Below are 19,198 nucleotides of genomic sequence, written 5' to 3'. Positions count from 1 at the left end.
TGCCCAGGTCCTGGCGTTTAAACCCAATTTGGTTAGCAGATGCACGCATTGCTCAGGACACGTCCAAAGCAATTGATAATTACTGGAGAGACAATGAGGGGTCTTCTAATCCACTCATTGAATGGGACGCTCTCAAATCTGTAATACGGGGTGCTCTGATTAATGCCATAGCAACTCATAGGAAAGAACTGTCTTCTAAACGCACCGCACTTGAATCTAAATTGGTGACAGCAGAGGCAGCATATATTCGGGACTAGGGCTGGGCGATTAATCGAATTAATTCGCCCAGAAGGTTAGAATCGATTTGATTTTTTGTGAAAATCGTAAATTCGATTTTCACAAAAAATCATTGCGGGCAGAGAAGCGCGGAGAGTCAGTCGGGCGGGCGGACGGGAGGTGCAGGTGCCGGGCGGGAGATGGAGGGCGGGCAGCACTGCGTGGAGGTGCCGGCCGGGCATGAGGTGCAGGTTACGGCCGGCGGGAAGTGAGGGGGCGGCGCTGCGTGGAGGTGCCGGGCGGGCGGGAAGTGCGGCGAGGTGCAGGTCGGTCGGCAGTCCCCCAGAGCCGCGACCGACCTTCCCCAGCTGTACACATAGCGTTCCGTTCCCCTACCGGCCACACATGCAGGTCCCGGTCTCTGCAAGAGGCTGCAGGGACTGTAGTGGTGATAGCGTCGCTGCCATTACTGGAGCTGTACAGCAGGATCTTCACCCCTGATCCCGCTGTACAGCTCCAGTAATGGCAGCGACGCTATCACCACTACAGTCCCTGCAGCCTCCTGCAGAGACCGGGACCTGCATGTGTGGCCGGGGTGAGGGGAGGAGGGCTATGTGTACTCCTTTCCCAATCATTCCCAGCTGCCCCAGCCCCCCTCCATCTCCCCCAGCCCCCCTCCATCACCCCCAGTCGCCCTCCATCTCCCCCAGTCGCCCTCCATCTCCCCCAGTCGCCCTCCATCTCCCCCAGTCGCCCTCCATCTCCCCCAGTCGCCCTCCATCTCCCCCAGTCGCCCTCCATCTCCCCCAGTCGCCCTCCATCTCCCCCAGTCGCCCTCCATCTCCCCCAGTCGCCCTCCATCTCCCCCAGTCGCCCTCCATCTCCCCCAGTCGCCCTCCATCTCCCCCAGTCGCCCTCCATCTCCCCCAGTCGCCCTCCATCTCCCCCAGTCGCCCTCCATCTCCCCCAGTCCCCCTTCAGTCACCCCCAGTCGCCCTCCATCACCCCCACTCCTCCTTCAGTCACCCCCAGTCGCCCTCCGTCACCCCCACTCCTCCTTCAGTAACCCCCAGTCGCCCTCCGTCACCCCCAGTCGCCCTCCGTCACCCCCAGTCGCCCTCCTTCACCCCCAGTCGCCCTCCGTCACCCCCAGTCGCCCTCCGTCACCCCCAGTCGCCCTCCGTCACCCCCAGTCGCCCTCCGTCACCCCCAGTCGCCCTCCGTCACCCCCAGTCGCCCTCCGTCACCCCCAGTCGCCCTCCGTCACCCCCAGTCGCCCTCCGTCACCCCCAGTCGCCCTCCGTCACCCCCAGTCGCCCTCCGTCACCCCCAGTCGCCCTCCATCCCCCCCTAGCTGCCCATCTATACGTGTACTACTACACCCCTCATCTGTACCTGTACTACTACACCCCTCATCTATACCTGTACTACTACCACACCCCTCATCTATACCTGTACTACTACCACACCCCTCATCTATACCTGTACTACTACTACACTCCTCATCTGTACCTGTACTACTACACCCCTCATCTTTACCTGTACTACTACTACACCCCTCATCTGTACCTGTACTACTACACTCCTCATCTATACCTGTACCACTACTACTACATCCCTCATCTGTACCTGTACTACTACTACTACACCCCTTATCCACTATACCTCCACTACTAAACACACAAAGAAGATCTCCTATACTATATGGGGGCCCAGAATGGCACACAGGGAGCTTGTCTACTACAGGGGAGCACTGTTACAGTGAGAAGCAATACAGTTGTCTCAAATGTCATTAAAATAGTATCTGATGCTGCAAGGACAAAACTATTCTGTTTATTTAGCAAAAAGGAAAAAAAAATCGAGATTTAAATCGAGAATCGTCCAAAATTTTTTAAAAATCGAGATTTTATTTTTTGGCCATATCGCCCAGCTCTATTCGGGACCCCACAATGGAAAAATCAGGCACACTGGCTACAGGCACAAACATATAATATTCACCTTACTGAGTATATTCAGAAACGGCTGTTAGCACACAAACAATCTGCGTTTGCAGGGAGAGACAAAAATGGGAGAGCGTTGGCGTTCCTGGCCAGGATCGAGACACCAAAAACAGTAGTGGCAGCATTACGCTTGGAAGATGGTACAGTTGTGACTGAGCCACAAGTTATATGTAACCAATTTGTACAATATTATTCCCAGCTATATGCTTTGCGCGCTAGAGCCTCGAGGGAGAGCTTGCTTGCCTACTTGGACAGGGTTGCTCTGCCCTCTGTCTATTTCTGACCGGTTAGACCTTAATGCCCCTATCCAAGAGGCGGAGATACAGAGAGCTATCACTCAACTAGCACCCCACAAGGCTCCTGGCCCGGACTGCTTCCCGGCAGAGTGGTATAAACAATATGTGGAGCAACATAGCCCTAGACTGTTGACATTGTTCACCCATGCTCTTCAGTCGTCCACTCTACCAGACTCGTTCTACGAGGCCACTATTGTGGTGATCTATAAAGCTGGGAAGCCGCCGGACCAATGCAGCTCATACCGTTCGATCTCTCATTAATCTGGATGCCAAAATTCTGGCAAAGGTTCTAGCGATAAGATTGGGCGCAGTGATCTTGTCCATAGTGGGAACAGACCAATCCGGATTCATGCCAGGCAAAACGACTGATATCAACATTAGGCGTCTTTATACCAACCTCCAATTGAGCCACGACAATGCTGGCAACAGAGTGATCGCTTCTCTAGACTATGAAAAAGCCTTTGACTCAGTGGAGTGGGAGTTTATGTGGCTAACACTGAAGCGGATGGGTATTCCTAAAAATGTCCTTAAGTTTCTTCAGGTACTATACAAAAGCCCAAGGGCCAAAGTGCTGGTTAATGGATGCCTGTCAAATCCCTTTCCACTGGGTCGTGGCACCAGGCAGGGGTGCCCTCTTTCGGCACTGCTGTTTGCTTTAATTATGGAGCCATTGTCGAGTCTGATCAATAACAGCATGGCGATTGAGGGTTGGACTATTGCTGGCATCACTGAAAAATTGTCTCTCTATGCCGACGACATGCTGGTGTACTTGGCGGATCCGGGCCCTTCACTGGAAGCACTACTACAGACTGTTGATGAGTTTGGCTCCTACTCTGGGCTTCGAGTGAATTGGTCCAAATCTGTACTATACCCGGTGGACTCTGTGGATCCCACCTCCATCACAGCATCCTCCTCCCTTATGGTGGTTGATAAGTTTGTGTATCTTGGTATTCTAATACACAAAGATGTACATTTATTCGCCTTCCTCAATATCACCCCTGCAATGCAGGTGGTCACATGTAAATTAAAAGCCTGGAATACTCTCCCACTATCTCTGATAGGTTGTATCAATATTTTCAAAATGATTCTGCTACCCAAGTTGTTGTATCTCTACAGGTCAACACCGATTCCTTTGCCAAAAGCCCACTTTGTAGCCCTGGACAGACTCCTGACACCATTCCTGTGGAGCGGGCGCCCACCCAGACTAGCTAGAGCCACATTGAAGGCCCCATGGGAAAAGTGTGGCTTAGCCTTGCCCGATATGTATGCATACTACATGGCTGCCCAGTTGTCATATGCAGCATGGTGGGTCAGGGTAGATGCAAATAACCCTGCAGCGGTACTAGAGGCGGCCTTAACTGGTTCATATGAGGCACTCACAAACCTTATTTACAGAAAGGGCACTGCGTATATTCCACACCCTACTACTAATATGGCCATCACACTTCAGGTGTGGAATAGACTAGCTGAACCTTACCCCAGGAATGGTGAGGAGAATTCTTGGTCGCCCTATATTCCCCTATGGATGAATGGCCATCTCCCAGAACTATTTAGTCTTCCAGATTTTACCTTTTGGGCTCAGCGGGGACTTAAATATTTGGCCCAGTTGTACCCAGAAGGTGTCTTCTCCACTTTCGCAGACCTTAAGCAAAGATTTAATCTTCCTCAGTCTGCCTTATTCCGATACTTTCAGTTAAGACACGCTTGCAGAGTACAGTTTGGGGGGAAACGATTATATTGGATTGTGGCCCCATTGAAGGGGTGATACGTAGGGACCCTCTGCAGAAACCGGTATCATCATTATACTCAACGTTAATGTCCATGCAGAGTGCCCCGATTGACAGTTCATTTGCAAAATGGCAGGCTGATATTCCCTCTCTTGAAGACCATCATCTTAAAGAATTGGTAAGCTATTGGAAAAAATCTGTAATATGTGCTAGAGACCAACTGATCCAGGTTAAGTGGCTTCACAGAGTGTACCTTACCCCAGTTAAATTAGTGCAGATGGGCAGCCTTTCAGTGGACACTTGCTCTAGGTGTGGTGGGGGGGAAGGTTACATGGATCCATATGATTTGGCTTTGTCCAGTCATTCAAAACTTCTGGTCCAAAGTGCATCACTTACTGAATGTGGAGTTGGGGCTTCCGGGAGTATGCGCACCTGAAAATAGTCTGCTTGGTCTGGTAAATGATTTGGTACCTACTAAATATAGCTGTATTCTGTATAGGTTTATGCTATATTATGCCCGTAAAACCATTCTACTGAATTGGAAACCTCCTAAGCGTCCTACTTTGTCCCACTGGCTGAAACTGATAGATGACGATTTGGAAATGTATAATGTTACGTATTCGGCTAGAGGCACCCCTAAAAGGTTCTATCACATTTGGGAACCTTGGTTATCTGCCAAAACAACGTTAGCTGGGTTGGGGGATGAGGCACAGCTCCCGAGCAATGTGTGAATGGAGTGAGCGAATGACTAGTACATGTGTTTCCTCAGATTCTAGAACAGGCAATATACATTGTTGAGGACTTTGCTTTAGTTTATACCTTGCTGCCACATCCTGGGCACCCTTGCTTCGTTAGACACTCTGTTGCATAGGCCGCTGTATAATAGTGAGTTGACCTGCATATTTTCCTTTGATCTGAGGGTTGAAATGTACAACTGCTGTACCCTTTTGCTCACTAGTATGGATGTTTTGTCTCTGTTGCTATTAGTTTATGCCTTTTACTGTTAAATCTTAAAAGCAATAAATAAAACCTTTTAAAAAAAAAGTATGGTGCTGTCAGGTGGTTCAGTAGCCTGGCGATTGCTCCTAGATTTAATTTCGATGCAGAAATGTGGCTGTATATTGCTTTTCTGAAACTTGCCCTTATACTACTCCTCGTTCGCACTTAAATATTTAATCTTTCATCTGATAAATCCTAAAGATAGAAAACACTTCCTTTTAAAGAGGTATTCTAATTTCAGATAGTTATTCTATATGCACCCGATGAGGGATAACTAATGGCCCTATTACATGAAGCAAGTATCAGTCAAGTTCGGACGATAATCATTTCATTTTATGTTATAGAAGACAACAATCATCCGACATGCGCAATGTTGGCTGATCGTTGTCTTTCAACATGTTGAAACGTACACGATGAGGATATCGGCGATATGCTGCCGTTGCCCCGTGGAGTAGTGGCGGCAGTAGACCACTGCTATCTACTATGGGCTAACTGGGCAGCCACCCTGCATTTACCCGCTCGTTGTCGGTACATGTAATAGTGGCTGCAGCTAGTGGGGAAGAAGGAGCAAGCGCTCCCTCTCGTCACCCCGTGTAATAGGGGCATTACGAGTTGATGGGGGTCAAGTCACTGGGACCCCTGCTGATCCTGAATGATTGTAGACCACTGCTATCTACTATGGGCTAACTGGGCAGCCCCCCCTGCATTTACCCGCTCGTTGTCGGTACATGTAATAGTGGCTGCAGCTAGTGGGGAAGAAGGAGCAAGCGCTCCCTCTCGTCACCCCGTGTAATAGGGGCATTACGAGTTGATGGGGGTCAAGTCACTGGGACCCCTGCTGATCCTGAATGATTGTGGACAAGTATCCTCCAAATGAATGGATTGGCAGTATGTATGTGCAGCTTCTAAGCTTTTCCCCTGAACATTTGATATACATGGTGTATCAAAAGAGGCATCTTAGTTAGCAGTGATTAAGTGATACACAAACACATTTCTCAGGAACAGGTATAGGCTCTGTCGCCTCTAAGAGCTATCCACTGAACTAGAGGGGCTGTAGTTTCAAGTCGCTTCTTTGCCACCTATTTTGGCGGCACTCTAAGGCCTCATTCAGTGTATTTTTCATTAAACAACAACCATTGTTGCAGGACGTTGTTTAATAGCGGTGAGGCACTGGTGGTTGTAGTTTCACTGCTGGGTCAGCTGGTACGATGGTGTGGTAGCTAAGTGGGTCTAGGGTCACTTGGGCACTTGTCACAGTAGCCTGGAGTTGTATAGAAACCTTCCCGGACAGTTTGGTGCCCCGCCTGCACAAAAGGTTTAACCCAAGTGTAAAGTTGTCCAACACTTGAAAAAATGGAACAGTTTACTGGCAACAATACAGTTCAGTACAATACGGTACTTAAAGGGGAACTCCAGGTAGAGGTTAAAAAAATTGTTTCTGTCCTTCCTGGTTGAGCAGTTCCCAGAATGCAATGCTTTCCCTCAGCTGATCATCACAGTCCCCCAACCATTACAATCAGTAAAATTAGTGCTGCACCTGCTTCTGGCCATTCAGAGATGGTGGATCACTCAGGGGATTGGGGGATCCAGCCAAGCCTCCTGTGACATCACACCCTGCCCCTGTCTGAATCATCAGCCTGTCCTCAGCAAACACACACAATGTGAGACAGAGGCATGGAATATTTGTCTCCTAAGGGGGGAGAGCAGTGGGAGCAGGGGACAATGTGAATTGGCACAGGGTCCATTGTATAGACACATCTATATAACTTTTAATGTACTTTTAATAGAAAACATGTTTTTCTTATCCGGAGTTCCCCTTTAAAGTTGCTCAGGTGCTTGGGGATGAGATAGAGACAAGGGGGGAGATCTATCAAACTAGTGTAAAGTAGAATTGTCTTAGTTGCCCCTAGCAACCAATCAGATTCCACGTTTCATTCCTCAGATTCTTTGAAAAATGAAAGGTGGAATCTGGTTGCTAGGGGCAACTAAGAGAATTCTACTTTACACCAGTTTGATAAATCTCACCCAAGGGGAAAGGTTCTTCAGAAGAGTGTGGAGGAGAGAGGGTGCCTGAAGGGCCTTGTCCAATTAGACATGTACTCATAGAGGGTATAAAGGGAACACTTTTACTCACGTTTTAGACTGTCTGACCGCCTTCTGCCCTACAGTTGCGAGTCACTTGTCCTGTCAGAGTAGTACAAGCCCCAGGCCTAATTATCTAGGCTAAGCAAAATTCCAAGACTTCCCAGTCGTCTTGCAATGTGCAGTGGAATACCTAGTCTCTTAGTAACTTTGTTCCACTTGGGTCAGTACCAGTATCTGCCCTTCACGTTTTAGAGAGGTTTCTGGCATAGACAAGGTGATCCCTCGATGGCTGCTCTCCCCCTAGGTACTTTCTAGCACTGCATAGTTGCTGTGTCTTTCACAAAGGGAATCTGTAGTCTCGCTAAGTTGTGTCCCTGACAGAGCATCTGGCCTGAGCCAGGCCCTGGCTTAACTTAAGCAGAGATCTGGTTCCTTGCTGCCTCCTCACAGACTGTCTGGAACCAACTAACACACTCCTCCTACCAGGAACTAACTCCTTCCTACAGAGGTCTAACCAAACCCTACTGTGATTGGTGGGACTGTTTGTACAAAAAGAGAGAGGACAGAGGATAGGACAGAAACTAGAAGGGAAGCAAATGCACCTCCTGAGTGAACCAATCATTACATGTAATGCTGCGTTTACAAGGAGCGATTATCGTGCGAATTTGCGCGATAACTATCGAATTCGAACGATAATTGTAAGTGTAAACACAGCGAACGATCAAACGACAAACGAGAAATCGTTCATTTTGATCTTACAACATGTTCTCAAATCGTCGTTCGCCAAAAATTTGCAGATCGTTCCGTGTAAACAGTTGTTCGCCGATTTAATCAATGTGTGAGATAGGCTTGAGCTATCGCAAAACAAAATTTCAATACGATGTATTGTTCCGTCTAAACGCTGATCGTTATGAAAAAAAAAAGGTTACTCAGACATCGTTAATCGTATGATCGGGCCAATTATCATTTCGTGTAAACGCAGCATTACACAAAACAATTAACCCATGAGTTTCCTTCAGCTCTGCTTCACATACCACACAGAACATAGAGAAGCACCTAGTGGGCAAAACACTAACTTTAGTGAACACTTCATCCCCACCTGTGTGAACCCGAGGAAGTTATCTTACTCAGGTGCAATAAATACTTAGGGGCCTGTACTGGGTCACTACATAATGACAGCGGCCTATTACAGCCTATGGAGCAACGGCCATAGTGTATACACACTGAACACTACCACCGAGCATCCAGGTATTCATTGAACATTGGCCACACAACATAGACTGTGCATACAATGTAAAGTACAGCTCGCACATCGGCCGCTGTTTGTGCCATGTGTGAACGTAGCCTGAGGCTGCATTTACACGTTCCGTGTTTTTCCTGGTCCGTGAATGTAGTCTGCTACCTTTGTGATCCGTGCAAAACTGTCCGTGTTTGCATCTGTGCTTTTCATGGATCTGTTTAAAGCATTTTAAATTAAGGTTCTTCTAAGGCTTGAAATCACAGATGCACCACCTCGTGTGGGCGTGCAGTAACCACGGTCCAAATACGTGTAAATTATTTTTAATTTCCCAGAATCACGTATAAAATCTAACTTTTATTAGATATGCATTAAAAGTAAAAAATGTATTAAAACAAGTGTTCTACACATATGAAATCGGCACTTCACAACAGATCTAGGGTGTTGACCCTCTGATAGACGGATCCTGGCCACGTTGGGGGTAGTGAGTAATCCCTGTGGGGATGAGTGCACCATATCTGCACTGTGACTTATCATGATGGCTGTCTTGGCAAACACTGTCAGTATATAGGCTTCATGCACTTGCCAGTTTCTGTGACTGTATCTGCTGTATGAGACCTTTTTCATCTTCCAGGATTGGATGTTCCTCTAGTACTTGGCAGACATAGCTAGTATATGCATGGTTGCCATAGATTATCATAGGGGTTATGCATGTGGCTTGTGACATCATAGGATACTGGTATCTAACCTGAACCCCATAGGACTGTCTCTGAGGGTTATTGCTATCCCTATTGGTCATACATACAGTTCCTGATGTGTAATACTGCAGCCATTAAAGTGTACTCCTGACTGTGTTGTGTGTGGTTTGTCTGTGTCTTGGGGTTATCCTGACCTGTCGCTCCAAGTGTTTATCAGAGGCCGGGCCAGGGTGACCACCCGACGCACGGACAGAGTACACACACTATATCCCCACTTGTCTCCTACCCTTTTCTATATTCATTTGATTTTTCTATTTATTTAAACACAACAATTCTATATAATCTCTAAACAGCAACCATTGTGTTTTGTGAAGGTCTCCTGATGATCCCAGGGACATATCTGGGTGAAACGCGTAGAAACTTGGATTGAGACAGATACTTGTTTATCGCAATTTTTTCTGAAGTCTGGTTTTATCCCTATATATCTGGGCTAATCTATCCCTAAATATACCAGTCTATCAGAGGGTCAACACCCTAGATCTGTTGTGAAGTGCCGATTTCATATGTGTAGAACACTTGTTTTAATACATTTTTTACTTTTAATGCATATCTAATAAAAGTTAGATTTTATACGTGATTCTGGGAAATCTTCTAAGGCTTGTCATTATTTCATTGGCTGAGGTACAAAAAGAGTGAGTTGCATAAGCACTAAGCGATGTAAACAACTGTCCTCACGTAGGTCAGCAAAATCTTGTAATGGCTTCACAAAATATCATGAAATCCTCAACACTGTTAGGGTGTAATTGTACCCACTAATTGGGATATCATATTTTGTCATAGCAACAGGGTTATTTTTTTATTTTTTTATTTTTAAACTAAAGGGGGGGGGGGGACATACAAAAGCATATGAAATACTAGATAAACACTGTTTCCTTTTGAAGTAGTGAGCCATAACATTGTAGACAAGATCAGAACATTTCTGCACCTTTTACATTTCTGCCCTATGAGTTATAAATCAAACCAACAAAGTCATTCTTCGCATAACTCTCGCATAACTTCCATTTTCAATTGTTTCCCCTAAAAATCTTAGAAATTAGATTAATATGTTTTTTTTATTATTTTGACACAACACTAGGAAAAACATTTGGTCATCTCGCGTCATCCATATGAGCTAGATGCAGTCTATAAAATCAGGTTTTATTTGACAAATTAAGAACGATGTAAAAATCTGTAGTTATTACTACTTGATCATCTATTACTATATTTAGCACAGTTGTCACTAAGTGGCATATAATCACGCTACCACTCCACATTGTTCTACCAGGATTTATCTCTGAACATCAACGCCTGGTCTACTTATTAATGGTGGCATTTCTAAAACGTCCCATAGATGCGGTAATTGAGTCTGTAACCTTCAGTCGACCTTCCGTCCGCTATTAGCACACTGTTTCGTTCTTTTGACAGCCTCTTTGAAATAAATTTCTCTGGATAATATTTATAGGACATAATCTTCCACTTGACTACATAAATATTTTTCCTTTCATGTCATTCCCTGCATTGTATATTCCAAGGAGCAACCAGATAAACAAGCAACTTCACATTGATATGTAATTACTTATCTGTTCCCTTCAGCCAGACAAAGCTCTTACTTCTATCTGTTTGAGAAAACCAACCCTTTTATATATTTCTGGCTAAATCTGTATTGCGTTATTAAAGAGGAACACGTAGTTTGCAGTGCAAAAATCTATACTAATATTTTTTTTATTTCAAATTGGCAGCCACATCAATGAAGATAAAAGGAAAACTGAAGGGCAGCGACAAATCTTTGATGTGGTCTATGAAGTGGATGGGTGTCCTGTAAGTATTCAATCTCTCTAATGTCCATAGATAAATTACAAGGAATGCTGATCATTATGGAAAGATACAAAGTTACTACCCATTAAGTCAATCTGATGGCGCCTTTTTAGGGTATCATTTATTGTTCTTTACCATTTACTGTCCCCAAACCAACGTAACTTTATGCCTATTGCTTATTCTTTGTCGTAGGCAAATCTGTTATCTTCCCATAGGATGCTGGTACAGAGAGTGGAAACTGTAGCTCTGGGGGAAGATCTCTGTGACAGAGGAGAACAAGTCACACTCTTTCTATTTAATGATTGCCTTGAGGTGAGACTGTATTGAATGTTAACATCTGAAGAGATGTAGGGGGATCCGGTAGGAAATTTTTAATGGAAGAAAAAGTTGTCTGAAAATTTTTAAATGCACGAGGCTAAAATGTGGGGAAATGTGTGGAAATTGTTAATGTGTTCTGCTTCGGTAAAAAATATGTTCCTCTTACGGCTGCAATTATTACGCTTTAATCTTTTTCTTACTGTGAATCTTTCATTTCTGTTAGACTGGTTTTTAAAATGTGTTCACGTTTATCCTTTTTACAGTTTTGTATACAGATACACATAAAATATTGACTACATACATTACGTTTACTGATCTTTTACTTACATTTACTGATAACGCTGATCTGGAGTTACAGCTTGCATTACAGAGCAGGGTAAATTTACCTTTGAGATGCACCTAAACATATGCCATCACTGTCTGTTAGTATTAAAGGGGATTTAGTAAAAGTGTGAGGTTTCTGTATATTTTATAGAAGACTATCCATTACTTCCTATATAATGTTTGTTAATATTAGTACTGAATTTATACTACAATTCTTGGTCCAAAATAGTATGAAGAAAACATGGCGCTAAGTTTTGATGGCTTGTAGTATTAGCATGTCATATGATGCGTGCTACACAGCAGCAGAAAGAACTGTGCAAATTGCTGGATAGCGTGTGTTTACATATAGCAGATCATCATCATCATAACCCAGTGCCCCCCCCCCCCACACACACACACACTTAATTGACAAATTTCCTTGTATAGCACTCTGTCAAATGAAAGATAGCTATTGCTGACTTAGAACATGGTGTACAGACCAATAACCCATTTTCTATGTGACAAATTGAACACTAATAGCTAAATGTGTTTATGGTTTCCAGAGACCACAGTGCAGTTCTGCAACAACCAGAATCCATATGTCTTGTGACTCTCTCTTCTCCATTGATTCCTTTGTAAAAGGAAAGGTGTCAGTGCCCCCTTTGGAAAGGATAGGATAGCAGCTAGTGTCGTTTCCAATCATCATTTTGCTGGTGTGTTTCCTGATAGTGAGTCACCCACATCTGGTGACTGTGTGGTGTTTAACCAGACTGCCGTACCATCTGACAGTCTGCCCTTTTTTTCCTATTTTGGTTAAAGCACCACTCTTTTCGTGTATTCATTTCTTTATAAACACAATAAGCTGCTCTTTCTGTGGAGGGCCAGTGTGTTCATATCTAAGGGCCGTATTATAGCTGATGGAAGCAAAGGGGTATGCGATCAATTGATCACTTGTGTATTCCCTCTGTGCACGGTGGTTGAGCTGTGTAATAGGCTCTTTAAATAGAATCTGTCAAAACCATAGATTCAAAATAGTGCCCCAGAAATTCAGCTAAGCCATACTGTGCACACCTCCTCTCCCACCTCTTAGTCAGACAGGGAGGATGTGCATGCTGTGCCTCAGCTCTTTCTGTAACACTTCCGCTTCCAAGGAAAAATGCAATTTTAAATCTCTTCAAATAGTCATCAGCAAAGACAAAGGCATAATTTATTTTATCTCACTGTCACCTATCTGCCAGTGTAAAGCTTTGTACCTAGTAGAGACCTAATGGAAAATGCCTGTGTCTGACATGTCCCTTGTTTACAGCAAGTGTCAGGCAGTGTAATAGGGTCCTTACATAGATGTCATACAGACTGCAGGAGAATGGAGTATCAGTCAACAGGGGTTACTCTGAGTGGACGGCTTTTTTAAATTTCTTTTGAAAAGGTATGACTTATGTCCCTAGAGTGGGGTTGAAGAGTTTACTTTTTCTTTTAAAGTTGGGCCCTGTAGCTAAAAAATGCTAATTAAATAATAAAAATGCAGACGTTCGTCTGTCCCAGTAACTATATTTTGCTTTTGAATTAGTTTCTTACATTGTTTAAATGTTTAGCTGTATTCTGTAGACGTGCATTGAAAATTAGTTTTTGTACTTTCAGATTGCAAGAAAGCGGCATAAAGTTATTGGTACCTTCAAGAGCCCTCATGGACAAACACGGCCCCCTGCCTCTCTTAAGCATATTAGCTTAATGCCTTTGTCACAGATAAAGAAAGTTCTTAATATCCGGGAAACTGAAGGTCTGTAATACACTGTCTGACTACTGAAATGTAGCTACTAGTGTGCAGTTTTATATATATGTTATACACAACCTCTGAGCTATAATACTAAATGTGGTATGCTCTGTTAATATTTATTGGACATATTCATTCCATCTTGCCTGTATCAGTTTGGTTACACCCCAAAAATAACGACCATTTAGGTTACTTGTCTGAATAAACCACCTCAATATACAAATAATGGGGGTGATTTATCAAACTGGTGGAAAGTAGAACTGGCACAGTTACCCCTAGCAACCAGTCAGATTCCACCTTTCACTTTCCAAGGAATCTGTGAAAAATGAAAGGTGGAATCTGGTTGCTAGGGTCAACAGAGCCAATTCTACTTTACACTAGTCTGAAAAATCTCCCCCATCGTTTGTTAATCTCAGTTTTAAGTATTGCTTGTGTGAGTTTTACTAAGACAATCATTCTATATCAGTGCCTTTGTTGGCTTGCAATAGAGCCTTGGGGTATGTTCACAGGGAGTAAATCAGGCGAAATTCCATGGTGGATCTCTCCACCGCGGAATCCTGCCTGACTCAGTGTGCCCTAGCCCATCTATGGGTGAGCTTGCGTGCCTCCGCTTCTGCCGTACCCCGCTCATTGAGAAACAATGAGATGGGTGGGATTCCGCCGGGCAGAGATCTGTTGCGGAATTCCACCTGATTTTCCAGTTTTAATTGCTGGTGTAAATTTCCACAATAATTTATGCTTGCTTGCATTAGGGGTGCACAATCCACCAAAATATTAATACTAGATACTCCCCCTTTTTGCATTCTGACATCTCTGCACAGGTGTAAAGGGTAAATTTAGCGTTTTTCATACCTTTATTTTATATCATATGTTGTGGTGCTTGCTCAAGTAAAAAGTCATCTTTTATCAACTGCAGACTGTGTTAAGTGGGCGGGGCCTCGCGGCAATAGCACCACTTAACCCTGCCCACCGCACCACTGTTGCCCCGCCCCTTGACGCCCATTGGTGGGCCGACCTAGAGGGGGTGGGGCCTAGACCTTTTGGCCAGCCTGTTCCAATGGCCAACGAGGGGGTGGGGCCAATGGTGGGCGGGGGCGGGGCTAAGTGGTGCTATTGCCGCGAGGCCCCGCCCACTCGAAAAAGGAGGTGACAGTGTCACTTTAAACATACTGTAACAGACCCGCTGCAGATCCTGTACATGGGAATAGACTCTAAAAGGGAATAGAACCGTTAACAGGATTGGGAAGGGGAAAGAAAAAAAGATAAAACTCAAAATCAAACATTGGCAGTGTGTGATTGTGTTGCTCATATATACCATTCAACCACTCATGAGAAAATAGAACAATAAAATGTATAATAAAATTATATATATAATAAAATTATATATTACAATCTAACTTAAGACTACAGGAACCATGTGAATATGTAGAAGTAAGTTATGTGAAGTACTTAGTTTTATCACTAGCTCTTACTATGTTTGTTTAAATAGTAAAACCTGTTTTCTCTGGGCACAGCATGCTAGTGTACTGTGCCCATCTGCCATTCTAAAAGCTGCAGTGAATTAACAGCAAGACCCGGTGTAAACTTAACATTCATAGCTATGTAATTATACGGTGCTTCATGGTTACACAGCTAAGAGTACATTCTAAATCTAAGAATATTAATTTACAGACAGTGCTGAATTGTTCACGCTCGAGTGCTCTCTGTAATGTCCGCCGCAGTGTTGTGCTGAGCCTTAAGCTGAATTCCATTAATAAGCTGTAAATTGTTTGTCTGTATTTTATATCATTAGTAGGGCATAAAACACAGATTCTTGCACAAGCCGAAAACATTGTGTTTATTTTTGAGTAACAATGTGTGGCGTTGACATCATAAAAGAGACTAATGTTTCCATTTGGATCTCCAGAATGCCATAACGCATTTGCATTGGTAGTGCGACCTCCAACAGAACAGACAAACCAGTTATTTAGCTTCCAGCTGACAACTGAGGAGCCTCCGAAGGTGGATTGGCTGAAGATGTTATGCCGGCACATAGCCAACACGATTTGTAAAGCAGATGCTGTAAGTAGTTTTCTCCCTACCACGATTTCACTGAGACTGTTTAAAGTGCATTCAAAGAACTACTGACAGTCATACATATGGAGCATTCTCCAACGTTTAACCATCTTTTTAATATGTCGCGTTTATTTTCCCGAAATACAACTTGTATAACTTGGTGTTTCCTCGTAACAAGTAAGCATAGAAGATTGTCAACAGGAGATGACCACTTGGTTCATCTAATCTCCCCTTTTAGTATCTTAGGTTAACAACATCTTCCATGTCAGGCAAGGAAACATAACACTTTTATATAAAATGGGGAGACATAGAGGTACTAAAGGGCCTCAGACACCTCCTATGGGCAACTCTGAAGGATATATTAAAGGACAAGTGCCATGAAAAACTTTTTCCCAGTAATTGAAGCACATTACAAAGTTATATAACTCTGTAATGTGCTTCAATCACCTATCTGCCTCCCTTCCCTGTCTTTTCCCCCCTCCACCCCCCACCAGGAAGTGTCCTGACTCATACAGACCTGATTACTGTCGTCACCGTCACCAAGCTCTTCTCTCAGCTCCTTCTCCTGTTACACTAGCCTCCCCCTCCCCTGCCTTGTCAGGTGACAGGCTTGCTCACCTCTGATTGGCTGAACAACTGCAAGCCATCTCTTGTCACATCTCACTTGCTTATCTTCCCTCAGACTGACTCCGGCACATAGGCAGCTCCCCCCTCCCCTCATACCCTCTCTCCTGCTGCCCTGGACTCAGTGAAGGAGTCATGTCACTAGAGAAGATAAGCCGAGGAAGCAGAGTCACCTGACAAGGCAGGGGAGGGGAGGGGGAGGCTAGTGTAACAGAAGAAGGAGCTGAGAGAAGAGCTTGGTGACGGTGACGACAGTAATCAGGTCTGTGTGAGTCAGGACACTTCCTGCTGGGGGGTGGAGGGGGGAGAAGGCAGGGAAGGGAGGCAGATAGGTGATTGAAGCATATTACAGAGTTATATAACTTTGTAATGTGCTTCATTTACTGGGAAAAGGTTTTTCATGGCACTTGTCCTTTAAAGGGTTATACCCATCTGCTGATTATTTCAAATCTGCACATTGGTGCTGCAGTGATGGGACGCAATGGTGCTGTGGCGAATTAGCTCTGCTTTTCTGCATCTCCCAGTGAGGTTACACATGCTTTCAGGGATAATCCAATTCCCCTTTAAGCTAGAGATGAGCAACACTCAAGCACGCTCCAGTTTCTCTGGCTACAGAAGTTGGGTGCAGCCCTAACTGTGCCTGGAAAACATGGATACAGCCATAGGCTGTGTTCACAAGCTATACACAACAGCTGTTCCATTTGAATGGCCATTGTTTAACATAACCTATGTTCATTAATTCAGGTCCTATGTAGCTTTAAACAATGCCCATTCATGTGGAAAGGCTGTTGATTACAGGGCTGTGGAGTCGGAGTCTGAACTAGTTTTGGCTGGAGTTTGAGTCGGAAAAAATGTACCGACTCAGACTCAAGCTTTAAAAAAAAAAAAAAATCTTAGAACAATTTAAAATTGAGTTTTGATATGAATTTTATAAGTTTTGCTCATCAATATATATTATGAGCAACATTCTAATAGGACACTGGCCCTATTAGATGAGGGTGGCCGAAGAGTTGTCGGTCACTATTTGGCAGTTTGTTTCTGAGCTGGAAGAGTCCATTGTGTGGGGGGAGATCTGTGCTCTTCTCTTCCTGGATGACTGTATATGAGCAGCAGTTTAATATGAAGATATCCTGTGAACATAGCCATAGGCTGTATCAATGTTTTCCAGGATTCCTTAGGGCTTTATCTAACTTGTGCAGCTACCAGTATTCAAATGCTACATGCTCTGGTTCGAAGGAACTCATATTTATTAAACACCTCTATATGGACCTTATATGCAATGAAAGGTAAACTAAAAGACAGCCGTCCACATCCCTAATCCTTTCAGTGGTATTCTGTAATAGAATTATAAGGTTGTGCTGGCACTCTATTCAGCCTTTAGCTGTTCATGACCGTTTTGCTCCAATGTGTAAGCTAAAAAGGTGCTGTCAAACTTTAGCACATACCTAAAAGTTTTCTAAAACATTAGGTTGGCTTTCAACTACTTCAGAAAAATCTTGCTTGTACTAGATCAGATAAAAGCTGGTACAAAAACAACAGTAAGATCCCGTTTGGCTGTCTAGCAATGCCCACAGTGACCTGAGCTGTGTACAATGGATGGGCAGTCAGTAAGATTGAAAGTACATAGATGACAAACTGAAGGAAGGAACAGTTTATGCCAGGGGCAGCAGCATTCATACTGCAGCTCTTTTGACAGCCATCTTTTTTAAGCGTTGGTCCGGTGTATGCATTGTAAAAGTTGTTTTCTGATACTGCTGGATGTAAAAAGATTTTATCCTTGGCTGTTTTTAACCTGATATAAAAATAAACCGAAGGAAACATGTACAATTCCTAGTAAAAGCAGAAAAAATGTTGTAATAAAGGACATATATAGTACACATGAAAAAAAAAATAAGGTGAAAGCTCTCACAACTGACTTCTTTTTAGATCCTGAAAAGGGCCTACCACTTCTGACCTGTCTGTTTTAGTAAATCAATATATTCCTCCTAAAATAACTCTAACATCTTTTCTTACAGCTCTGTGTTGTGGTGTTCCTCTGTTAGGAATGTATGACTGGATGACCAAGAGGGTGTTACCAGGGGTGGGGGCTGTCCCTGCACTGAGACTATGAAATTAAAGGGGAAGGCCGGGCAAAATTTAAGATCTGTTGTTGCCAAACAAAAGTTATAAAAATTACTTAGACACTTCTTATGGGAAACGCACCTATAGTGCATTTTCCCTGCACTTACCTGTCACGTCACATAAACTGCCGGCACCTGCTGCAGCGATGGGACAGACTGGAGCAGCAGGAGTTGGCAGTTTTATGTAAAGAGACATCACCGACTTTACAGAGACCTGAACACGTCATGCTGTAGTAAGTGCAGAGAAAATGCACTATAGGTACGTTTTTTTTTATAAGTCTCTTAGTAATTTTCATAACTTTTTTTGGGCAATACTTTAAAATTACTTTGCCCGGACTTCCCCTTTAAAGTTGACCTTGTCAGAAAATGCAGAGACACCCCACTTTTTCTCCCCAACTAGCAATCAGTTTGGCACTCTATTCATAGAATTTTAGTTGGAATAACCAGGTAAACACAGAAATAGAAGGATATTTTAGAATTGTTAGTTCATGAGGAATACATACATTTACTAACGCAGGCAGGTTAGGAGTGGTCACAGGTCCTCTTTAAATGGGCTCTGCCAATTTCTGTCTGCTGCAGCAAGCTGGGAAATTAAGAGCTACGCGCTTCTCCTGGCTCTAACTAACACTTAAAGGGAAACAAACAGCAATAGGACCATGTGTGTGACTTAAAGAGAACCTGTTACCCTGGGAGAGCAGTTCACCGCTGGATAAAGCCCCCATACTAACCCCCTCCTGCCGGTCCGCATTCATTATGCAAATGAGCAGAGAGGCGTCCAATGCCTATAGGAAATCACTGGAGCAGTGATTTCCTAGGGTTATCAGGGTCATCTATGCTTAGTAGCATTATAAGCGCACAGAGGAGTGGCATTGGGTACAGGATCGGCAGGAGGGGG

General features: G+C 44.1%; 1 protein-coding gene across 6 annotated transcripts in view; it reads left to right on the top strand.

Moving 5' to 3' along the window:
• The window catches only part of ECT2 (epithelial cell transforming 2), a 79,318-nt gene that overhangs the window by 47,786 nt on the left and 12,334 nt on the right, over positions 1-19,198 (top strand). For all 6 annotated transcript variants that reach the window (XM_069975179.1, XM_069975178.1, XM_069975176.1 and 3 more), the window contains 4 exons: positions 11,037-11,115; positions 11,305-11,424; positions 13,372-13,510; positions 15,411-15,565. In XM_069975179.1, coding sequence (XP_069831280.1) covers positions 11,037-11,115; positions 11,305-11,424; positions 13,372-13,510; positions 15,411-15,565 — 493 coding nt within the window. The remainder of the gene's footprint in view (positions 1-11,036; positions 11,116-11,304; positions 11,425-13,371; positions 13,511-15,410; positions 15,566-19,198) is intronic.

The sequence above is a fragment of the Dendropsophus ebraccatus genome, chromosome 6 (assembly GCF_027789765.1).
Source record: "Dendropsophus ebraccatus isolate aDenEbr1 chromosome 6, aDenEbr1.pat, whole genome shotgun sequence".
Classification (NCBI taxonomy): Eukaryota; Metazoa; Chordata; class Amphibia; order Anura; family Hylidae; genus Dendropsophus; species Dendropsophus ebraccatus.
This window is presented reverse-complemented; position numbering and strand designations above follow the sequence as displayed.